Below are 21,369 nucleotides of genomic sequence, written 5' to 3'. Positions count from 1 at the left end.
AGACATGGGAGCAGAGAGTGTGGTGACCGGGGCGGGAGGTGGGGAAATGGGGAGATGACGGTTATGCGGGCTGAGTCCAGAGAGCTAATTACACCGTGCTGGATGCTAGAAATGCGCTGAGAGAAGAGGTGCTCTAACCACACACGCACACACACAATGGTGACTATGTGAGGAGATGTATAGTTAATGGCTTGACTGCAGTAACCACCTCACCACATTTATGTATATCAAACCATCATGTCGTTCACCTTAAGGACATTAACAGTTTATTGTAAAAAATAATGATAGTCATAAGACAAGGCAAGAAGTCTGTGACCTGGACACACACCACGACATGAGGATGACATCCTGCGTGGCTGACCCAGTGCGTGGTGGACACAAAAGGAGGCAAAAGGCAGAGCTGCAGGAACCACAGGTGTAAGATTTGGGATTTATGCAGGGGTGTCACTGATAATGGAACGGATGGTGCCATGAGGCGTGGAGGTCTTGTTTCCCCACTTCCTCCCCACAATCTGCATCTTACTTCCTTCGAGGAGAAGGTGAAGGCTATTGTAACAAGTGTCTGACACTGCACAGAGCTGCCACACGAATCAAATTCAGTAAATTACCTGAAAGTCCTTTGTGAACAGCAAAGCTCTACAGAAAGTATTACTCATTAAACATAAGGGATTACATGCAGTCTCATTACTATGTTCTTTAATGTTATCCATGCACTTAATGACCTTAAACAACAAGAAACAAGAGAAGGACCCACCGCTAGTATTTCCACCTGAAAAGCAGTGCTTTCACAGGTTAATGTACTAAGATTCAGATGGCAGGCATTTGGGGTCCTGTATAGTATTGTCTGCACTTTTCTCTATGTTTGAAATATTTTTAGATTCAAGTTTAAGAAGTTTAATCAAAAACAGAAAATAAATGCTTTCTAAAAGCTTGACACTCAAGATGCACAACAGCAGTGCCTGGGGGCTCGGTCAGCAGAAAGGCGAAGCCCACCTTCGAAGTAGTGAAAGGTGGATCCTCCAGGGGAGCTGGGAGGGGGCACCCCTCGTTCAGGGCTGACCTGAAACACACAACCACACGCACAGATAAGAAAGGCCAGTCAGACCTCAGTCAGATCTGTCTCAGACAAGGCTCCCTCTGCTGGCCAGAGCCCTGGTTCAGCCCCACCTCCTCGCTGAAGCCCACCCTGGCTACAGGTTCTCTACTGTAATTCTAAATTCTTGTGTCTAGCCATATATTCTACACCTGATGACTGAGCCAGACTATTCCCAGTGTTTCGTGTCCCTGTCTTTCTCCATGAGTCAATTACATATTCTCTACAGGCACCAACTGTCTTGCACTCAGAAAAGAGCTGGTGCCCAAACACTTCACCTCCCAGGAGATGACTCACTTATAAATCTTAAAAAGGACAAGGCAACCTTTGAATTAAAGAGAACTCTAATGAGAATCCTTCACATTCCCCAAGTTCCCTCAAACTACATGCAAGTGGGCACCTAACAAGCCCCCGTCCCCTGTCCGTCTGGGCGCATGGCCCCACCTGCGAGATGCTGGACACACTGCTGGCCTTTCTCTTCAGGGTGCCCTCCTGACACACCGCCAGCAGGTTGCTGGGGAGGATGGAGCGAAAGTCGTTGAAGGACCGCCTCCGTACACCTTCCAGCTCCTCGGGGACGTGGAGGGAATGAGGAGGGACTCTGGGGAAGAGCCTGGACAGGAGGGACTCTTCCGTGTTGCTGTAACGCCCAAATGCGCGGGAGATTCCTATGAGGCACGGGACCGCATACTTGCAGAGGTATTCTGGAAGGCAGAGGGAAGCCGTGGCAGCACCACCTGGGGACCTGGGACCACCCATCTCAGGGCCCCCCACCAGCAAGTCCACGGGCCAGAACTAGCCATGGCAACAGGGCCAAGCCCAGGCACTGACCGGCAGTATTTTCCATCCATCCTCAACCACGGCTGCAGACACGGCCTGTGGGTGGGAGGTCTTAACCACGCACAGCACCTCCAAATCAGTCCCTCAGCCACGTCACCTGAGCAGGCTCCCTTACGGGACTTAATCAGTGCATTTAGTCCTTCTGGGAGCAGATTGGTAGCCTCACACCAGAAGAAAAATGACTTTCAGACATGTTACAGGTGAAGAAACCGAGCCCCAGAGGGGGAAGTGGCCCAGCATTCAGGCAGCAGACCTGTGCTCATGACCCCACGTGGGCTCTCAGCTAACATGCAGCAAAGGTCACGTCCACCAGATACACTGGTTGCAAAGAACAGAAAATCTGAAGACTGGGAAAAGCAAGGGGAAGGATAATCACAAACAATAAAAAGAAAAACATACCTTTCTCTTGAATCTCCAAGGCCTGGCACATTCCCAAAAGGACATGCAAAACCTGCAAAAGCGCCTCTAAAATCTGGAATAGCCAAGGAAACATAACACACAAACTTATAAACAAAATCAGATAAATATCACAAAATTAATTCAGAACTAGAGGGAGCTTTAGACATTCTCTTGTCCAACCTCATTCCTGATCCATAACCCCCTGCACGGAAGCTCTGCAGAGGGGTCAGGCAACAGACCTTCTGTGGACAGAACCCTCCCTCTCTGGCTGGTCCACAGGCCTCCTAACTCTGGAAACAGGTGACAGGCCCCCAATCTCTCTTCACAGCTCAACACCCCTGGTTCTTTCCATCCGTTCCTTATGATTCAAGTCCTTGCTGATGGCCTGCCTGACTCCACTATAGCTCAATGTGTAAGAAACCATCTCCAACTGCAGTGTTCAGACAAAACACACTACTATTCCAGCGATGCTGGGGATCTCCCCGAGTAATCACCAGACTCAGCACGGACCCCAGACGTCTGTGGACATGACACTGGCTTTCCAGCAGCCCTTCACACTGCTGGCTCCAATGAACTCACAGAGAAATGAAATCCTTAAGTGTCTCTCACACATGCTGCCTCAAGCTGTGCCCCTCCACCCGCAGGGCTGGTATTTTTTTGCCCGTCACTGAGCCCCACAAAAGCTCAGGGCATAAGCTTCAGTTCACTGCGAAGGTCCTCGATTCCCAGCTTGGCATCTGAATCATCTACAGACGAGACTGACTTGCTTTCAGGATTTTCATCCCCGGTCCTGGCTGGTCCTAGCTGTTCAGCTTCCACCGCAGGGGGCAGGCGACCAGAGACTCCTGCCAGGTGCCCCTGGGGTGGTCCTTCAGGTGGCTCTGCAAACCCTGCCCTCCGCTACACTGCTGACCCAGGATGTCAGGAGAGGCGTGGTCCAGGCCCTGATGAAGAGCACCCAGACCGAGTCCCTCTCACCTCCCCCACTTCCAGTCTTGGGGAATCCAGGCAGAAAAATGAAGTTGGTCTGAGGTGACTTGTTCATCACCAAACTGCTCACGTTTTGCTACTGTCAAATGATGCGGAACAGTGAGGACCTGGAAAGCAATGTTTCGTCCATTTCACGTATTAAAGTTATGCCACCATCTTCTGTGGTGACCTATTTCAATAGGTGTTACTGATAGAAAAGCCCTGTTAGCTTTTTAAATAATATGTGATTCTAACGTATCTAGTTATCTCTTTAGCCAACCCACAAGTAAATAAAGAACCTAAACTAAGAAAGAAGGGTGGAGACCAACATAATGGCAGAAATAGGGACACAGAATTTACAACGTGATAGTAAGGAAAGAGATTTTAAAAATTAAAAAAGATACAGGGGGGCTTTTCTGGTGGCGCAGTGGTTAAGAATCCGCCTGCCAGGGCTTCCCTGGTGGTGCAGTGGTTGAGAGTCTGCCTGCCGATGCAGGGGACACGGGTTCGTGCCCAGTCCAGGAAGATCCCACATGCCGCGGAGCAGCTGGGCCCGTGAGCCGTGGCCGCTAAGCCTGCGCGTCCGGAGCCTGTGCTCCGCAACGGGAGAGGCCACCAGAGTGAGAGGCCCGCGTACCGCAAAAAAAAAAAATAAAACAAAGAAAACCTTCCTTCTAAAAAAGAATCCTCCTGCCAAAGCAGGAGACACAGGTTTGAGCCTTGGTCTGGGAAGATCTCACATGCTGTGGAGCTACTAGGCCTGTGTGCCACAACTACTAAGCCCACGCTCTAGAGTCCACAAGCCACAACTACTGAGCCCGTGTGCTGCAACTACTGAAGCCCATGCGCCTAGAGCCCATGCTCCGAAACAAGAGAAACCACCATAATGAAAAGCCCATGCACCACAATGAAGAGTAGCCCCCACTCACAGCAACTAGAGAAAGCCCTCTCGCAGCAACGAAGACCCAATGCAGCCAAAAATAAATAAATAAATAAAAGGAGAGAAATATGAAATACATTTAAGTAACATTTCCAACAAAATAAACTAAAACTAAAAAAACTGGAGCACTTGAAGGAACGGCTCCAGCTTTCCAGAAAATCTTCTCCTATGAACGTCAGTCCCCAGCATGGAGGCAGGAGGACGCGTGACCTTTTGCTGGCCACCTCACAGGGCAATTGGAAAAGCTGAACGAGATAAGTCTCGGGAGGTCGCAGGGGACTAAGCACTGCAAGCAGGATTTAACATTTCTCATGTGTGTGACTAACAGTATGAAATAAATCAACATAAACAATCCAATCACTTTTTTTTTTTGCCCTGTCATCACTTTGGGACTCTCAGATCTTACAGAAACACACACCAAGTCACCACACACTTACCTCATCCCTGAGGGAAGGGTCCCTATAAGCCACGTCAGACAGCAAAGTGACCAAGCAGAAGCTGAAGCTCTCAGCCACTGGGAGGGTGCCTGGAGGCAGAAAGACAGGAATCGGATCATCAAACTGACCAGCCACCCCATCTGGCTGTTCCCTCTCACATGGCTGCCAAGGACCTGCTTATAGTGGAGGCCGCCCTCGTCAGGATGAGCCTCCAGAGAACAGATATGGGCCCAAGGTGTTCGCTGAGAAACACCCCTGCCTTCCTTGTAATAAAATGTTTTGGTTCAAGAAATTGAAATGTTTGCTGAGCCAATTTATAGTCTAAGATTACAGAGCCTCTCAACATGACAGATTCCATGTTTTATTCCCGACCTAAATAAAATTGGGAAATCAATCTTGGTAAGATGTGTCACTTGGTAAGTGATGTGTTTGCCAAAGATGTTCCATGGAGGCTAACTGTCAAACACCAATTACTATCACTTTAAACTGAATTGATGTTTTTTTTCCTTTTTTCTTCTGACAGGTGGAGAAAATCCTCAGAAGAGCACCCAGAGATGTGCTCTATTCCTTGTAGGTTTTTAAGCCCTTCCCTGACTGAGCCTGCCAGTACAGAGATTCTCAGAAGCAGAGCCTCAAGGTCAAGAAGGGAGCACTACACCCAAAAGACCACAAGTGAAGCACCACTTCTGCACTTTGGGAAGTTTAGACCTGCTGCCGAGGAGGTCCAATCACTATTAAACATTTAACCAATTTTGAACGTTGAGCACTGACTCAAAGACACACACACACAGAGCAGACGACCACTGCGTGTCTACTTCCGCACACGTGATTCTTAAATGCAGCTCTAGGTCCTTCTCAAGCTTGAGCGTGGCCGGGACCACCAGGAGGGCTTGTTGAAACGCAGTCTGCCTGACTCCCGGGCCCAGAGTTCCTAACTCAGTAGCTCCAATGCGGGGTCTGAGAATCTCCTTTCTGACAAGTTCCCAGGGTGCTGATGCTGCTGGCCCAGGGATGGCCCTTTAAGAACTACTGCTATGGGGTTTATCAAAGCATAAATGATATTGCCTTAATAGAAACTAGGAGACTGAAATATTACCCGATAATTGGAAATTTATATATCTCTAACAATTTTTTTTAAATAAATTTATCTATTTTTTATTTATTTATTTTTGGCTGCATTGGGTCTTCATTGCTGCGTGTGGGCTTTCTCTACTTGCGGTGAGCGGGGGCTACTCTTTGTTGTGGTGCGTGGGCTTCTCACTGTGGTGGCTTCTCTTGTTGCGGAGCACGGGCTCTAGGCATGCAGGCTTCAGTAGTTCTGGCTCGCGGGCTCTAGAGCGCAGGCTCAGTTGTGGTGCACGGGCCCAGCTGCTCCGCAACATGTGGGACCTTCCCGGATCAGGGCTTGAACCTGTGTCCCCTGCATTAGCAGGTAGATATTTAACCACTGCGCCACCAGGAAAGTCCCTAACAATGTTTAAATAATGCTAAAAAACTCATTCGAATGAGTCCAAGTATACAGAAGTGATATTTGTTTTGAAATAAAATAGGATCAACACTTTCTAGTATTCTACTTCTCCCCAAATTAGATAACAATGGTAGACACAGATGTTTCACTTTTCAGCAATGCTCTATTTAATCTGTAGTCTTTCAAATTCCAGGACACCTAAATAATTCGGGGTCTGTCAGCTTTAGGTACAGTAAGTCACCAGAAATGTTGAAAACCCAAAGGGCAAGAGAACACGGGCAGGCACAAGCGGATGTTCATGAGGACAGCACAGTCTCCAGCAGACTGAGCCCACCTGACAAATTCAGGCCATGCCACCAACAGAAAGGACAAGGGCCTTCTTTGCAGGCACCAACCCCCTGCTAGATCTGAAGGTGGGGGCCTTGGACTCAGACAGAGAGATTACAAGGAAACTTCAGTCTCATGGGTCATGAACTCTGAAATGTTGGAGATCTTCCAAGCTGATTTTGGAGTCTTGGGAAATCCGTTTACAAGATCATGAGTGTTATAAGCATTTAGCACAATGCCTGGCATGTAGGGGACCTATGTAAATACTTCGGGAGGGACAGGAGGAAGAAGGCAAGGAGGGAGGAAGGGAGGGGAGGGCAGTGGAGGGGAAGAGAGAAAAGATTATCTAACTTTCTCTTTGACCTTAAAGAGAGATCAGTATCAAATACAAGTTAAAAATAAATACACATGAATTTATTCCACTTGCAAAGATGCAAAGTTCAGTGGAAACTTAGCAACATCGACAAAGCGATAAAACTACTGACAGTGGACATAGTGGTTGAGTCCCAAACTCCCATCTCAGCTCTCCTTTCTGTGCAGCCACCAGGCCATCTGGAGAACTGACCTCACTGCAGGGTGAGCCTCTCCATCTGAGGCAACAGACCAGCTCAGGGACAGCAGGGGACCCAGGGCAGCCAATGGGACATGAGCAAAGGTTCCTGAGGGTCCCCGTGGTCCTGCTCAGCTCCGCTCATCCCGCCCAGGGCTCTGGGCAACGTGAGAAAGCTCTAGTGCTGCAGGCACAGGAGTGGAACCAGCTAGAAGCATCCTAACTGCCGCGTTAGTGTGATTAAACATTCAATCCTCGCAGACGGGAAACACACAGATGCTTCCTCGCATTCAGGGAAACTTTAAGCAAAACTACCTCTGCCTTTCCGAGCTGTGCTTTCTTCTACCCAATACACTTTCGGAAGACCTTTAAGAAGTCGAAGAAGGTAAGGAACCACAGAATCTTTGTGCTAAAAAAAAAAAAAAAAAATACATTTAATTAAGTACACGATTGGTAGCTTTTTAGCACAGACTGAGCCCAAAACAAAGCACATCCACATCCTGATCATCTCAGAGAAGGGCGTTTGCACAGCGTCGCACCCTTCCTGCTGCACATGGCGGGCAGCGTCCCTACGGCCAACAGGAAGGCCGACACCTGCCCTCTGCTGCTCAGGGTCCAGCCTGGCTCTGGCCTCCAGAAGAAGACACATGTGCACACACTCAGAACTGCCTCCTGCCAGGTGTTTAAAGTCCCCAAACCCAAACCTCAGGACCACATCCTCCAGACTGGAGAGCAGCTTACAAACTTGGTGATGCTTCTTTCTGTTGTTCACGGCCCTTGTGCTCTTCCCTTCCTTTCATAAATTTTCGGCTTCATGTTTCCTTTTGCTCCTCTCAAATTGAGCATTAGACTTTATAGCCAACGTTAGCCAATGGAAAAATTACTTTCATCTAGTTTCCAAACTAGCCAATCAGCATAGAGTTCATAACCTTCCACCACTAGCTCTCCTGGCTGTCTCCCTACATGCGGCTGCCCCCATGAAGGACAAGTGTGCTCCAGAGAAGGGGACACTATCTGATGTTCTGAAACGCTGAAAAAACATGTGGCTTTGAATACATGGTTGCAAATTCTGCCACACTCCTTTCACCAAAAGGCAGAGTCAAATTTGCGTCCCCTGAAAACAGAGCTGCCTTGGTGACTTACTTCTAGTGTATAGTCAGACCTCCGTATCCAAGGGTTCCACGTCCGTGGATACAAAGAGCCGACAGTACTACACCATTTTATATGGAAGACTGGAGCATCCTTGGACTGTGGTACCTGCAAGGGGTCCCGGAGCCAATCCCCCGAAGATGCCGAGGGATAGCTGCATGTAGAAAGTAGAATGAACGAGCCTGACTTCCCAGGCTAGCTCAGAGATGGCAGAGCCACTTCCCCCGGCTCTTTCTCAGGACATGCACTCTTGCAACCCAGACACTATGCTGTGACAAATGACAGCCCAGGCCACACAGGGAGGCCATGCACATGGAGGGGCCCTGGCCAAGAGCCCCAGAGAAGGTCCAGCCAGCGGCCAGGATCAACCCCACACATGTGGGGGAGGGGCCTTCAGGTGACTCCAGGGCCAGCCTTTGAGCCACCCCAGATGACACCAAATGGAGCAGAGACTGGGCTCTTCTGAGCACTGGCTAAATTGCAGATTCATGAGCAAAAACCTCTGCCAAACAAAACCAATTAACTTTGGGGTAATTAAGCCACCAACTTTAGGGCAACTTTTATGCCACAATAGGTAACCAAAATAAATAGAGAACTTTCTTTAGTGAAAACAAAACCATTTTTCCTGTACAACAATTGCCCAGGGAACTGGTGTACTAACACACACAAGACCCCAAAGGGGCCGCACACCAAGGCCCTGCAGAGAGGAAGCGGCCCGGGCTCTTCCCCACACACCCTGCAATGGTGTCACCACCACCGCTACTCTGGCCACGGCTGCCGCCAGGGCAGCCCACTAACTGGGCACAAAGGAGGCCAGTGCCAGCGTCTACCAGGGATGGAGGAAAGGAACACAAACTCCAGGTGGATCACGAGAAAGCTGGTCCCTAGGCGCAGGGGCCAGCAGACACCGGGCTCCTCCCTTGGTGTTCGTGAGGCCTCCAGCTTCCTGGGAAGCTCAGGCCAACTGTGAGCCCCATGGGACAGCTGCTGCCACCCCTGCCAACCACTGACCCGGAACCCAAACCACACCAAAAGTAACTTGTACTTGTCTCTTCCCTGCCATCTGAAAAAACCCAATACAGGTATTAGGGGCTCACAGGTAAATCCAGCCAGTGATGTGTTTGCCAAAGATAGTTTCAAGTAATACTCATTCGAATAGCAGTAGTTTCTTATACAGGTTTCTTTTTTTGAAAATTTATTTTCCTCCCTTTATTTTTATATTTAAATTTAAATAGGACCTGGCAAATAGAAAATGATTGTCTTTATTTTCACATTTGTAAATAAATAGGAAGAAGAATTAAAATGCAGCTTATGCATCTAATCTTGGTTTTTCGTGTGGCCTTGATCAGGTAACCTATTTAATTTTTGAAATACTTCTCTAAAATTAAAATGCTTATTTTTTTTCAAATGTATAAATATTCTGTCAAAAATATTAATTCTTATTGAAGTAAAATTCCCAGGACATGCGAGCTAACTTTTTTAGATGAATAAAAATTCAAATAGCTGACATCTTTATTTTTTTAACATAGGATGATTAAACTTGGAATTTTAAAAAATGATTTTTGGCAATGATAAAAATAAACAGATAAAAGATTCTGTATCCAGTGACTGAGCATTTGCTTCAATTAGCCTTGGTAAATACTAAAAAATGGCCATTTTCTGTTGTAGTGACAACAATGGTTTGTAAATCACCTTTAAAAGGCACATTAACATGTACTCTAAAACAATTTATATCTATCATAGTTTTGAAAAAGACTGTTATGTCACAATTATCTCAAAGAACACTGTCTTTTTGGAAGGAAAAGAAGTGGTTACTCTGAGTCTGGCTCCCGAGCGTTTTGCCTGAGGTTTAAAATCAAGTCTACTCTGGAGGGTACATGATTACTTCACAAAGCACTCTAACATTCTGTCGAAAACAAAAACCGCACCTTCCTGAGGACGTGTCCATAGAGGTCTCATTCCCACCAGTTCTGGCCCCTCCCCATCACTCGCCCTCAGCTGACCACTTACACAAGGTAGGTTCGCGAGCGCTCCTCTAGGCCTGATTTAGGAGTATAAAGTAGGCACAAACTTAAACCCTAATTGCACCCTCTTTTGCATGCAGAAACACTTTTAATTTAGCCAAGTCCTACCTGTAGATCAGATTCAATGAGAAAAATGCCCAATGCAATCACCGCGTCTCTCCGCCTTTCATCCAACTGGAAGATGCCATGGAAATCGACTGGGCACATACATAGCAGCTTCTGGACCTAGAAAATGAGACCAAACAAAAAAAGCCCATAGCTTAAAAATATATAAACCCACACTCAGATAAACCAGTACCAAAAAGCTCAGTGAATATATACAACAAATAAGTCATTTTTTTCCAATCAAAAGGTCATTAAAAAGGACACCTCCAGCCTCTGAAATGATGGTATACACACCCCTCCAAGGAACCTGGATCAAGAGCTGAAAGGCTGTGTCCACGGAGGTGGTAAAGCACCAAGGCTAACGTCTGCCCTTCAGTGTCAGGGCAGTCCAGGGTCCCCACCTCCCAGTGGTGCCCGTGAGCAGGTTATGAAAACCTACAGGTAAGCTACCTATAGTCACAAGGCCTCCCCTTAGGGCTCTTTAAACATTAAATGTGTGTAAAGCACTCAGAACTGTGCGGGGCACACAGTACGTGCTCAATAAACAATATATATATTGTTACTGGACATGGCATGGTGGCAGGCAGAGGGCAGCAGGCAGGCAGTCAGCAATTTCCTGAATAAATAGAAACACTAGGATTATCATCAGAACAAACCAACAGTAAGTGTCTGTCATAAAAGAACTAAAAATCAGGATTTATTATGAAAAGGAAATCAGGTGATGCCAATCTTGAAAATCTCTGCCAGAGCAAGCTCTGAACAGAGCTTTAAGATCCACCAGGAGGCCCTAACCTTGGCTGTCCCACGGACCCAATGAGAAGTCTCTCACTGACATTCACGTGGTCTGGTGGGATGTTCTAATAGGAAAGGAAATGGAAGCCAGTGATTGCCATTTGCCCTGAAAATGCATCAGGCAATTACCACTGTAATTTTTTATAGAAAGTAATTTGCTGTTGTTCCCTTCAGATTTTAAAAGGGCAAATACAAGAGGAGAAACTGAAACTGGCAAAGATTATGTAAAATACTTTCACCCCAGTGTTGTGTATACTAATTGAAACTCTGAAACAATCTAAATATTTAACATTAGGAAAATAATCATGATGAACCACTTGATCAAATATTAGGTTAAACCCTAACTGCTGATATTCAACCATTTTTGACCTACAAAAACAATGCTTTTGTAAAGTTTAACCTAATGTTAGACGTTAAAAATGGTATTTTTCTATGACTAAGCAGTGACACAGAACAATGTTCTAAATGTTCTATAAGCTCACGAAAGGAATGATCTGAATTACATACAGAAAAAATGCTGGAAGAAAATACATCAGGGAGTTCCCTGGCGGTCCAGTGGTTAGGACTCAGCACTTTCACTGTCGTGGCCCGGGTTCAATCCCTGGTCGGGGAACTAAGATCCTGCAAGCCATGAAGCGTGGCCCAAGATATACATATTTGTATATGTGTATATATGTGTGTGTGTATATATGTGTGTGTGTATATCTACATATACATATGTGTATATGTACACATATATGTATGTGTACATCTACATATACATATGTATGTACATATATGTATATGTACATATACACACTGTGTTAACAGTTTTGACAGGATGACCAGAGGTGAGACATTTCTTCTTCATGCTTTTTTATATTTGCCAAAATATGTTCTAAAGGAAAATATTTCTTGTGTAATCAGAAAAAACATCCAGTAGGTTAAAATAAAAATATATACACATGAGGGGGAATCCATGCTTGTGTGATTAAATGCTTAGGCAAAAGAGCACACAGCAACGGGCAAGCGAGGAATGGAAGTCGAACTTCCCCCTCGTCACTGGGAGAACATGCTTCATGATCATGGGAAATAAAACACGAAGGAGCTGCAGACCAAGCACGGTAAAGCGATCGTTGCAGAGACTCACACTCACATAACAAGACAGTCAAGTCTCTAAAGAAACACGCCTGCAAATAAGAAATCCACCACAAGGTGGATTACATGAGAAGGAGCCATTGAGATCCAGAGCTGACCCTTGAGCCGCCACTGACCCGAGGCCTGTGGAAGCACTCCCACAGGCCCCACCCCGGGCAACACAGACCTGGGGAGGGGACCCCAAGGCTGGAGGACAAAGTGAGACTCAGAAACGTGACAGGACTGGCCCAACCTCATTACTAAATATGGAAAAGCTGTAACTGTACAGAAAAGATGACCCTTCAACAGTCCCACATGGCAACACAGACAAGCCTAAGATTTTATATGCTCGTGCTCTCAGTCCTGTCCTCTGTCCCTGGAGGTTTTTGGGGAGGCAGGGTAAGGATCATGCTGTATTTTTCTGTGGAAGTGAAATACATTTGGACTTTGGAGTTAGACCCAGAGTCACCAGGCGGCACATCGAGCCTCAGCTTCCCGTCTATACAGCGTCTCCGTGGGGCCAGGTACGGAGGCAGAGCCCTCATCTGGGCTCAGGACTCGCTCCACGGCAAGTGGTGGGCATAGTTCACACCACTGTGCAACAGTAACGGCCTTCAAATGGCTCCTATGAGGGTCGATGGAAGTAGGACGCTTATAACTCATTCACTCACTGTTCACTGGGCACTACTTGCGGGAGGTGCCGCCCGTGAACCTCGGACCAGGCCCTGCCCTCGTTCCAGAGGGGGAAAGATAACCCGGGTGAGGACCAGAGATGAGGTCATGTAAGAGGCGTTAATTCTCCCGGTTGAAAGTAAGGGAAGAGTTGTCCCTCTCCTTCTCTTTCTTTGAGAACTCACACTAGAAAACTTGCCAAAGGAAGGATTTCCTCATTTCTTGGAACGGTGCATAAATTCTTTTGAAGACTAGATTGGCACTTTGCGAGCTTTATGACTTAGGAATGTCTTTCTCGAGGACCTGGGGAGCCATCTCTTTGGAATGTACACATCGAGGGAGACAGCGCCCATCTCCCCATCTCTGGGGAGGACAGGAGCCTAACTTCCATGGGCTTCAGACTCCAAGTTGCAAAACCACCTCATAAAGGTGGGAGGATGAAGCCAATCAGCTAACACAGTCCATCACTCCAGTTACCAGGTAGTTAGCATGAACTAAGTGTGACAAATGGTGCTGACAAGTCCTCTTATTTGATTTTAGCCCAGTGAGACTTCTAAACAACTATAAAACAATAAATTTGCACTGTTCTAAGCCACTAAGGTTGTGGGCATTTGTTACAACAGCAATAGGAAACTTATACAGTTGGTCACAGAATTGTAAACAAAACTCAAAACCTGGACTGCCTATCAAGAAAGATATAAAAATTAATCAGGTTACAGGCAATATTTATTTCCTTCTTTACTCTTTTCTGTATTTTCTGTAAGGAATACTGTTAACTGCAGAATCAGAAAGAAAAATTTTAAATAGTAGGAACAATTTTGCCACTAATGCAAATCTTATTTCTAAAAGGACAATAATACTTATACTCTTAGAGCTCAGAAAATAAGAGAAGAGTGTATAATATTTCAATGGATAGAATCTGGGTAATCCAAGAACAAAGAAGTAACATAAAACCGGAAGAAAATCTAGGTCAACTAAACGAAGAAGATGTTTTCTACATACAACAGTCCTACTACAACTTCTTTAATTCTAACATCTTAACATCAGCAAAACAACTGCTACTTAACAATAATTTCCCCAAGAGTCTCAATCTACGTAGGAAGGTTTTTAAAAAGCAGGCGATGCAGCTATCTGGCCCTGACGCAGGCACGTGGCTGCAGAGAGAGGGATGGCTGGGTGGGGACCCAGGCCGGTGCCACCTGGGACAGGAGGCCCAGGCACGTCAAGCTCAATCTCACAAAGCAGGCTTGAAAATGCTCCACAGCTCTGTGTAAACGAAAACCAAATTGATTAAATTACTTCATTAGCAAAAAAATCACGGAAATACTGGATTGTGACATTGAGCTTTCCTTGGTAAAATTTCTCTAAGGAAACACGCAGCACACACAGGCCCAACCCCCACACCGAGAGGACACTTGGCCCCAGGCCCGAGGCCCACTGACGACCCCCAATCACAGGCAGGGTCCCAGGCAGAGGCCGGGGGAGGGCGCGGCCTCGGCTGCCAAGCGTCCACTTTCAGGAGATCGTGTGCCATCCTGCTTCACAGGTTGGGCAACTTGGCCCTGACGGGTTAAGTATGATCTCAGGCAGCAGGCACTTCCCTAGACCCTCTGACTTCTGTCCCCCCGCTCATGCACCCCCACTGGCCCCCAACTCCGATACAAACTCCATGCACATGTGCAGCCTGGCAAGGGAGGTCCTCCCACATACCGACACCCAGCCTGGACCTCTGCCAGGCCGCTTCCAGGGTCTCCACTGTCTGCAACATTTCTCAACCTGCCTCGTCTCCCCACAAAACCCTCCCATCGTTCTAAGACGCAGCCCCCCCCCGCCTCCTGCTTGTCAAGCTGCTCTGGACATCAGGTCTATCCCCTCACACCTCTCAGGAGCCCACCAAGAACCCTGGGCTGGGATGCCTGCCCTTCTCATGTCTTACCTTGGAGCCCCTGTGTACTTACCTTCCGTCCCCTGCAGACGGGACTGTGTCCCCCTGGTCATGTGCCCACCACAGCCCCATTAACTATCCCCATTCTACGGCTTACGAAAGTGAGGCACAGAGAGGTCAAAGTTCTAATGCAGAATAAAGCTTCAACGCTATAATGAAGAAAAAATGAAAAAATAACATTGAATAATTTTCTTCAGAAGTTTACAACAAATTAACAAGTAATTTGGTTTCTTTGGGGTGAGGCGGGGAAGAGCCTGTCATTATAAAAGGTCACTAAGCTCAAAATCTGAAAGAGATGGCTGGGGTTGCTCCCATTTATGAAAAGGATCCAGAGGGGTTGGCTCTGCACGCCACTCTGAGGAGGCCAGTAAGGAACAGACCACAGGAGGCAACAGAGGTAACTTCCTTAGACTTTTAGAAGCCCTGACAGTACTTTAACCCAAGGCTTGTTAAGAGAGATGCCTTGAGGTGAATCTACTGCCAAAGTAAGGAAATGCCGAACCAAGTTAGAGAAAATAAGATGCCCTCACAAGTCTGGATGAGTGGGCAGAATACCACAGATGAGAACTCAAAATGAGAGTGGGTGTAGGTCAGGTATGTAGGTCAAAATAAAGCTACAATAATAGCATTACAAGCTGGCCAATTAAACTTTTAAGTATGCAACTTTTGTTATCTGAAACCTCTGGGAATACTCTTCCTGGAGAAACAAAAGTCCCTGAGAACTGAAGATTATGCTTTAAGTATTAGTGGTATTTTGTTGTTGTTAAATCTGTTTTTTAATTCTCATTCTCCTACGCCCTGCCCCCTTAGAGAACAGTGAACATAAGTCAACATTTTCTAAGTGACTCAGAGCGAGCATGATAGACAAAGGTGATTGTGACATGATGCTTATGTCTTAAAACTATGCCAATTTTGGCAAACTGACAAATCATGTCCCTCAAGCCTCAGCTTTCCCAGGTATAAAAGGATGAACAGATAGATTTTTGCAATGTCTGCTCTAGCAATAAAATCCGGTGAGCCAAGAACTTCCACCTGCAGCCATGAGAGAACAGCAGGATCTGGATTTACCTTCCTGCCAAAAAACAACAGAAAAATGGACAAATACATGAAACCACTGGTTTCGTACACTGGAAAAGCAGCACAGGACTGAAAAGCTTAGGGGAGAGGAAACAAGGTGAGCCCTACAGCTGCCCTGATTTTCTGCCAGAAGATGTATCCTGGACCACAAAACAGGGAAGGGCATCCCAAGCAGATCATGCTGGTCTCACTAAGCTGAGGAGACAGAAATGGGAGTACTGGAAGTCTAAAAGCAGCTGGGAATTCTGGAGAAGAGAAAGCTCAACAGAAAAAAAGCTCCACAAATCTGCAAGAGTTCCCCTGAGTCTTTGATGAATATATTAAGACAGACCAGGATAGGGTAATACTCCACAATGTTGGGCAAAAAACAACCAAGGAACTGTGAGATGAATGGTTCCTGGGTTCCCACAGAGCTGAGAGGAGTCTCAGTTACTCCCAGCCAGAGCGAAAAACCCGCAAAGCATTCAGTGGAGAACTCGAAGGGCCACACCTCAGCAGTGGGGCTAAACTACCCCTGTCGCAAAAGCTATTTCAGACCTGCCCTAACAAAGTTTAAAAACCAGCTCCGCAATAGATGCAGAAAAAGCATGTGAAAAAATTCAACACCCTTCATGATAAAAACACTCAACAGGGACTTCCCTGGTGGTCCAGTGGTTAAGACTCCACACTTCCATGGCAGGGGGCACGGGTTCGATCCTCGGTTGGGGAACTAAGATCCTGTATGCTCCCAGGCCAAAAAAAGAAAAAAGCAAACACTCAACAAACTAGGAACTTCCTCAACCTGATAAAGATTATCTATGAAAAACCCACAGCCAACATTTTACATAGTAAAAGATGGAAAGCGTACCCCCCCAAGATCAGGAACAAGATAAGGATGTTCACTCTCAACACTTCTACCCAGTGTTGTGCTGGAGGGTCTGGTCAGGGCAATTAGACAAGAGAATGAAATAAAAGCCATCCAGATTGGAAAGAAAAAAGAAAAACTATCTCTATTTGCAGATGACATGAGCTAAAGGAGAGGTAACCCATCCCCAGGCCATGGACCAGTAGCAGTCCATGGCCAGTTCAGAACCGGGTGGCACAGCAGCAGGTGAGTGGCAGGGGAGCAAGCGAAGCTTCATCTGTATTCACAGCCGCTCCCCATCACTTGCATTACCACCTGAGCACCACTTCCTATCAGATCAGTGGCGGCACTAGATTCTCATAGGAGCGCAAACCCCACTGTGATCTGCACATGCGAGGGATCTAGCTTGCATGCTCCTTATGAGAATCTAATGCCTGATGATCTGAGGTGGAGCTGAGGCGGAGATGTTAGTGGTGGGAAGTGGCTGCAAATACAGATTATCATTAGCAGAGAGGTTTGACTGCACAGAGACCATAATAAATCAATTGCTCGCAGATTCATATCAAGACCCTATCAGTGAGTGGCAAGTGAAAACAAGCTCAGGCCTCCCACTGATTCTGCATTATGGTGAGTTGTATAATTATTTCACTATATATTACAATGTAATAATAATAGAAATAAAATGCACAATAAACAATACACTTGAATCATCCGAAAACCATACCCTTCCCCCACACCAGTCTGTGGAAAAGCTGTCTTCCAAGAAACTGGCTCCTGATGCCAAAAAGTTGGGGACCGCTGATCTAAAGAATCCAATAAAAAAAATTAGACCTAATAAATAAGTTCAGCAAAGTTGCAGGATACAAGATCAATATAGAAAAATCAACTGTAATCAGACTTTCAGTTTTACAAGATGAAAAGAGTTCTAGAGATGGATGGTGATTGTAGTAAAACACTACGAATGTATTTATTTATTTTAAAATAAATTTATTTATTTATGGCTGCGTTGAGTCTTTGTTGCTGTGCGTGGGCTTTCTCTAGTTGCGGTGAGCAGGGGCTACTCTTCATTGTGATGCGCGGGCTTCTCATTGCAGTGGCTTCTCTTATTGTGAGCATGGGCTCTAGGCATGCGAGCTTCAGTAGTTGTGGCACACAGGCTCAGTAGTTGTGGCACAGGGGCTTAGTTGCTCCATGGCATGTGGGATCTTCCCAGAGCAGGGATCGAACCCGTGTCCCCTGCACTGGCAGGTGGATTCTTAACCACTGTGCCACCAGGGAAGTCCCTATGAATGTATTTAATATCACTGATCTGTACACTTAAAAGTGATTAAGATGGCAAATTTTAAATTATGTGTATTTTACCACAATAAAGGAAATGGGGGAAAAATCAACAGCATTTCTATACAGTACCAATGAACAGACTGAAGATGATATTAAGAAATTATTCCATGGTGACTTTTACGTCGTGAATTAATTCCATTTACAATACATCAAAAGAACAAAATACTTAGGCATAAATTTAACAAAGGAAGTGCAAAACTTACATTCTAGAAACTACAAAACCTCACTGAAAGTAAAGACCTAAATAAATGGAAAGATATCCCATGATCATGGATGATAAGAATTAATATTAAGATGGCAATTATACTCCGAATTGACCTACAGATTCAACACAATCCCTATTATAACCCCAGGTGACTTCTTTGCAGAAATTGATAAGCTGATCCTAAAATTCACAGGGAAATTCAAGAGACCCACAACAGACAAGGCTATCTTGAAAAGGAAGAGCAAAGTTTGGGGACTCACTCGTCCCAATTTCAAAACTTACTACAAAGTGACAGTAATCAAGACAGTGTGCTAGGGTAAGGACAGATATATAGACCAGTGCTAAAATAAAAACAGCTGCCACCCTAGAATTCTATAGTCAGCAGAAATGAAGCTGGAAAAAAAACTTTTTCAAATAGGACAAAGCTGAGAAAATTAATCACACTTGCAGACCTGTACTATAAGAAATGTTAAAACTAATAAAGTAAGGGGGACTTCCCAGGTGGTCCAGTAGTTAAGACTTCACACTTCCACTGCAGGGGGTGTGGCTTCAATCCCTGGCCGGGTAAATAAGATCCCACATGCCTCATGGTGTCCCCCCCACCAAAAAAAAAAAAACAATAAAGTGTAAACATCAATCTACATAAAGAAATGAAGAGAACTGAAAATACTGTATATATGAATATGCATATTTTTCATATTTTATGATTATTTAAATAAATTATAATAATGTATTGTGGAGTTTATAACATAGAAGTAAAAATCTATGACAGCAATCGCAAAAAAACGGGGTCAGATCGAATTACAATTATAAGGTTATTACACTATAAGTGAAGTGGTATAATGTTATTTGAAGGTAGACTATGATAAATTAAAGAGATGCATATTTCAATCCTAGAACAACCACTTAAAAAGGGAGATCTATAGCTAATAAGCCAAAAGTGGAGATAGGGCTTCCCTGGTGGCGCAGTGGATGAGAGTCCGCCTGCCGATGCAGGGGACACGGGTCCGTGCCCCGGTCCGGGAAGATCCCACATGCCGCGGAGCAGCTGGGCCCGTGAGCCATGGCCGCTGAGCCTGCACGTCCAGAGCCTGTGCTCCGCAACGGGAGAGGTCACAATAGTGAGAGGCCCGCATACCGCAAAAAACAAAAACAAAACAAACAAACAAAAAAAGTGGAGATAAAATGGAATACCAAAAAATGCTGAATTAATCCAAAGGAAAGTAAGAAAAGAAAAAGAGAACAAAAACCAGATGAGACAGACAGAAAACAAATATCAAGATGGTAGATTTAACAACCATATTAATAATTACATTAAATGTAAATGGTCTAAAAACTCCAACTACAAGGAAGAGATTTTCAGACTGGAAAAGCATGCTACATGCTGTCAACAGGAAAATCACTTTAAATGTAAAGGCAGAAGCTAAAAGCAAAAGGATGGAAAAAGATATACTATGCAAACACCACTAACAAGAAAGCTGGAGTGGCTGTATTAATAACAAAGTAGATTTCAGAACAAGGAATATTACTATTCATGATTATAAAGAGGTCAACTGATGACAAGGATATAACAATCATAAATGTGTATGAGCCCAAGAATCAAGTTTCAAAATACATGAAGCAAAAACTAACAAAACTCAAAGGAGAAATCGACAGATCCACAATCATGGTTGGAGACCTCAACAATCCTCTCTCAGTAATCAATAGAACAAACAGAAAATCAGTAAAGATACTGAAGACTTAAAAAACCTACCTGACCTTCCAGATATTTATAGGAGACTCCACCCAACAAAAGCAGAATACACATTCTTTTCTTGTACAATTGGAAAATTCACCAAGATATATCTTACCTATGCTGATTCTTAAAGCAAGTCAATAAATTTAAAAGAACTGAAATCAAACAAAGTATGTTTTCTGACTGCAACAGAATTAACCTAGAAATCAATATCAGAAAAACATCTATAAAACTCCCCAATGTTTTGGAAATTAAACAACATACTTCTAAATACCTCTGAGTCAAAGAAGAAATCCTATGGGAAATTAGAAAATATTTTGAACATAATGAAAAAGAAAACACAACATATTAAAATTTGTGGAATGCTGTTAAAGCAGCACTTAGAAGGAAATTTATATCTTTAAAGGCTTATATTATCAACAGAAAAGAAAAAAGGTCCAATATCCTATGATCCCATAGTTATATAAGTCCCCCCAAAAGATCTAACAGACAATTTTCCTAAGTGAGAAAAGACATCTAAAACAACATTTAGGGCTTCCCTGGTGGCGCAGTGGTTGAGAGTCCGCCTGCTAATGCAGGGGACACGGGTTCGTGCCCCGGTCTGGGAAGATCCCACATGCTGCGGAGCAGCTAGGCCCATGAGCCATGGCCACTGAGCCTGTGCGTCCAGAGCCTGTGCTCCACAACAGGAGAGGCCACAACAGTGAGAGGCCCGCGTACCGCCAAAAAAAAAAGAAACAAAAAAACCCACAATATTTAATATTCATACTAAATGTAATTTTCACAAATCTATTTAAACTGGTCTCAAATATTCCCATCTACAGGCTAATCGTGACATTTTATTTTACTTATTATTAGTATTTTAAATTCTTCCCCAATCCCCTAAAGGCTATTAAACTGTTAAACTGCTCTTAAGATAAAGTCAACCATCATTTCCACTACCTGTCCTGGGTGCTCACGTCCTGCCCACCCCACCCCCACCCCCAAGCTCTAACCACTATAGCCTACTCTAACGTCATCAAATGAGTCAAAAATGTTCCTACGTCTCGCCCTTTGCACAAGCTGTATCCTCTGCTAGGAGAATTCCTTTGTACACACTTCATCAGCTACCTCCTTCAGCTCTGTTTAAAATCTTCCTTAAGGGACTTCCCTGGTGGTCCAGTGGTAAAGAATCCACCTTCCAGTGCAGGGGACACACGTTCAATCCCTGGTTGGCGAACTAAGATCCCACATGCAGAGGGGCAACTAAGCCCGAGCGCCTCAACTAGAGAAAACCTGCACGCCACAACTAGAGATAGAGAAGTCAGTGTGCTGCAATGAAGAGCCCATGTGCCATAACTA

At 45.1% G+C, this 21,369-nt stretch overlaps 1 protein-coding gene across 7 annotated transcripts in view; it reads right to left on the bottom strand.

The window, feature by feature from the left end:
• Positions 1-21,369, bottom strand: part of PI4KA (phosphatidylinositol 4-kinase alpha) — a 95,200-nt gene that overhangs the window by 62,435 nt on the left and 11,396 nt on the right. For all 7 annotated transcript variants that reach the window (XR_009534670.1, XM_060120826.1, XM_060120823.1 and 4 more), the window contains exons 2-7: positions 10,305-10,421; positions 7,339-7,432; positions 4,679-4,767; positions 2,333-2,405; positions 1,538-1,797; positions 994-1,060 (exon numbers count right to left, since the gene is read on the bottom strand). Coding sequence is in view for 6 of the 7 variants with exons in the window: in XM_060120823.1 (XP_059976806.1) it covers positions 994-1,060; positions 1,538-1,797; positions 2,333-2,405; positions 4,679-4,767; positions 7,339-7,432; positions 10,305-10,421 (700 nt within the window). In the remaining variant the exon portion in view is untranslated. The remainder of the gene's footprint in view (positions 1-993; positions 1,061-1,537; positions 1,798-2,332; positions 2,406-4,678; positions 4,768-7,338; positions 7,433-10,304; positions 10,422-21,369) is intronic.

Source organism: Lagenorhynchus albirostris, chromosome 14 (assembly GCF_949774975.1).
Source record: "Lagenorhynchus albirostris chromosome 14, mLagAlb1.1, whole genome shotgun sequence".
Lineage (NCBI taxonomy): Eukaryota > Metazoa > Chordata > Mammalia > Artiodactyla > Delphinidae > Lagenorhynchus > Lagenorhynchus albirostris.
The sequence above is the reverse complement of the archived record's forward strand: the minus strand, read 5'-3'. Positions and strand labels throughout refer to the sequence as shown.